The 2977-nt window shown below is 36.5% G+C and overlaps 1 protein-coding gene across 1 annotated transcript; it reads right to left on the minus strand.

Annotated features, from left to right (window-relative positions):
- Window positions 1-1687: 1687 nt before the first annotated feature.
- Window positions 1688-2626, minus strand: LOC102487104 (olfactory receptor 6C74). Its single transcript, XM_006163882.1, has one exon. The coding sequence runs from the start codon at window positions 2624-2626 to the stop codon at window positions 1688-1690; it is 939 nt and encodes a 312-aa protein (XP_006163944.1).
- Between the last annotated feature and the right edge of the window lie 351 nt (window positions 2627-2977).

Here is a 2977-nt window from a genome sequence, read left to right on the forward strand (position 1 = left end):
CTATCTCTCTCTCTCTCGTGAGTGCACATGCCTTATAGAAAATTTAAAAATAATAATTATACAAGGCCAGCAGGTGGCATGGTGGTTAAAGGTGCTGGTTTACCACATGGCCGACCACAGTTTAAGTCCTGGACCTCGTGATTTTCTTTCTCTCTCTCTGCCCTTTTCTGGTCAAATTGAAATAAACAAATGAATAAATAAATAAAGTTAAATAAAATAATTCTTAAAAAAATAATAAATTGGGGGAACCAGCAGTTAGCGTAATGGCTATGTCGCTGGACTCCCACGTAGTCGACCGCGGTTCGCGTCTCGGACCCGGTGGCTTAAATCTCACGCCGGGCGCGTGTGTGTGCGTGCCCAAGATCTCGAGAGGAGAATGGAGGAGAAGGGATTGCAGCATGGCCATCCCCCCTGGGGGGTGATTTCTCGCTTTCTGTCTCTCTGTCTCTCTCTGTCTGTCTGGCGAGCGCTCGCGCCCTATAGCGAAAACCTCTCAAAAAATAATAAATAAAATAATTCTTAAAAGAAAAAGGAAATGAAATATAATGGAAAGAATTGCTGAGGGACAGAGGGGCATATGTAAAATACTCTACTGAGTAAAATATGGCCCATTGCACATGAAGGAATTAAGTCCTAGAGTTCTAAAAACCAATCTTCTCTGCCTTCCAAGATGACTTTTCAAAAACTTTGAGTACTGTTATAATCCCCAGCTCAAGCTTTTTCACATCAATGTCAATGCATTCACAGTAAAAAAGTTATTATTGCCTGGGAGTTACTTGTTTAGGATTTAAAATTTAAAACCTAGATACATATTAAGAAATGACATTCATGGAGACCAGCAGGTGCCGTGGTGGTTAACGTGCTAGACATTCCCATAGAGCTGACAACAGTTCAAGTCCAGGACCTGGTGGCTTGCTTTCTCACTCTCCCTCTCTCTTTCTGTCTCTCTCTCTTTCTATGTATGTGTCTCTCTCTGGTCAAATTAAAACAAAATGAATGAATAAATAAAATTAAATTAAATAATTATTAAAAAAAGAAATGACCTTTATTTGTTGTGTGACATTGAGATAATCTATCTAGGCTCTTAATTTCACTCACAAGAAAAGACCTCTATTCTGTAAAATACCCCTTTGAATTATGCTAGCTTAAAGACCTGGAACCATATTTTTAGGTCTCCTCCTCAAGCCTAAACATAACTAATTCTATTATGTTTATATTCTGTTTCTAGTATGTTCACTATTATGATTTGGAAAACAAATCTTTTCATTAAATATTAACATTATATGGCATAAGGACGAAATCTTTCCTAGATATTTATAAAAGCCAATAAATATGTAATATAAATTAATATCCAGAGTTCACAAGTGACCTATATTTTGGATGCGTCTATGCTAAAAAACACAGAATTATTAATTTATCAAACTTAATTCAGGTGTAATATCTTTGAAGACAAACAAGATTAGAGAATTAAATTGATAAAATGAGGAGATACCAGCACTAATAAAAGACTATCATGGATATAGTTACCATTAAAAGCATACCAAAAGTAGAATCAATGACTATTTATTGATGAATTGAGTTATTATCATAACAGAAAAATAAAATAAATAGATATGTCAAGAGGGTAGTTAATGCAGACTAAATTTTTTTAAATGTTAGTAGTATTAATTTACAAAAGTCCAAGCTATTATCTCAATGTACTAAAGATACATTTTTTTACTACATCCTTCAGAGCTTGTTTCACTTGCTTATTTCTCAGGGTATAAATAAAAGGATTTAATACAGGAGCAACTGAAGTGGTGAGTACTGCTACCCCCTTGTTTAAAGCTACCCTCTCCTCTGCAGAAGGTTTAATATACATAAAAATACAACTGCCATAAGAGATGGAGACAACAATCATGTGGGAGGAACAGGTAGAAAAAGCCTTCTTCCTCTGCTGGGCAGAAGGGATCTTCAGAATTGTTCTGATGATATGTGCATAAGAGACCATTACCAGTGCCAATGTAACCAGGAGTGTGACAATAGCTAAAACAAAACTTAACAATTCTATGACCGTTGTGTCTGTGCAGGAGAGTTTCAGGACAGGAGAATAATCACAGCCAAAATGGTCAATGACATTGGCATCACAGAATTCCAACCTCAGGCCCATGAGAAGTCCAGGAGAGATGGTTAACAAACCAGCTGACCAAGAGGCAACAACGAGCTGCTTGCACACTCTGTTGCTCATCATGGTTGTGTAATGAAGCGGCTTGCAAATGGCCACATAGCGGTCATAGGACATGGCAGCCAACAGGAAAAACTCCGACGCCCCCAAGAAAATGGCAAAAAATAATTGTGCAGCACAAGCATCATAGGAGATAGTTTTATCCATAGTCACTATGCTGACCAGGTATCTAGGGATGAAGACAGAAGTCCATGAGATTTCTAAAAAGGAAAAGTTCCGAAGGAAGAAATACATGGGTGTTTTGAGGTGGGAATCTAGCAAAGTGAGCAGGATAATGATGAGATTTCCTGTGATACTCAATAGATACGTTAGAAATAGAAAAAGGAAAACTACAAGTTGCCAGTTTGCATCATCTGTCAGTCCGAGAAGAATGAACGTTGTCACCATGGTATAGTTACTCATGGTTAAACATCTTAATTCCATCAGATCTGTGGGAAAAAAGAATTGAATTTATGTTTAAAAAGGTTTCAGTGAGTTTGAATTTTAAATCTTAAGACTCAAGAAGCTCAACTGAAACATCTATCATTATTCTCTGTTAATCGTTTTTATCTAGAAGTCAGAGTCCCACAAAAAAACAAAAAAGTTTATTTTATCTCTGTTTTACAACCTATGCTTTTCTAATTCTCTTTTCAGATCAGTTTTACATTGGGAAAGAATGACTTTATCATTTCTTGGTGTACGTATCTACATGTTTCTCTGCTTTAAAGTTTTGTCTCAGACATTAAGAACTAACTCTTGTGATGTGTTTGAATC

This window comes from Tupaia chinensis, unplaced genomic scaffold (assembly GCF_000334495.1).
Source record: "Tupaia chinensis unplaced genomic scaffold, TupChi_1.0 Scaffold143422_1, whole genome shotgun sequence".
Taxonomy (NCBI): Eukaryota; Metazoa; Chordata; class Mammalia; order Scandentia; family Tupaiidae; genus Tupaia; species Tupaia belangeri.

What these genes read in the sequence shown, in the direction of transcription:
- LOC102487104 (XM_006163882.1), bottom strand. Translation starts at nt 2,626, where the DNA reads ATGAGTAACTATACCATGGTGACAACGTTCATTCTTCTCGGACTGACA.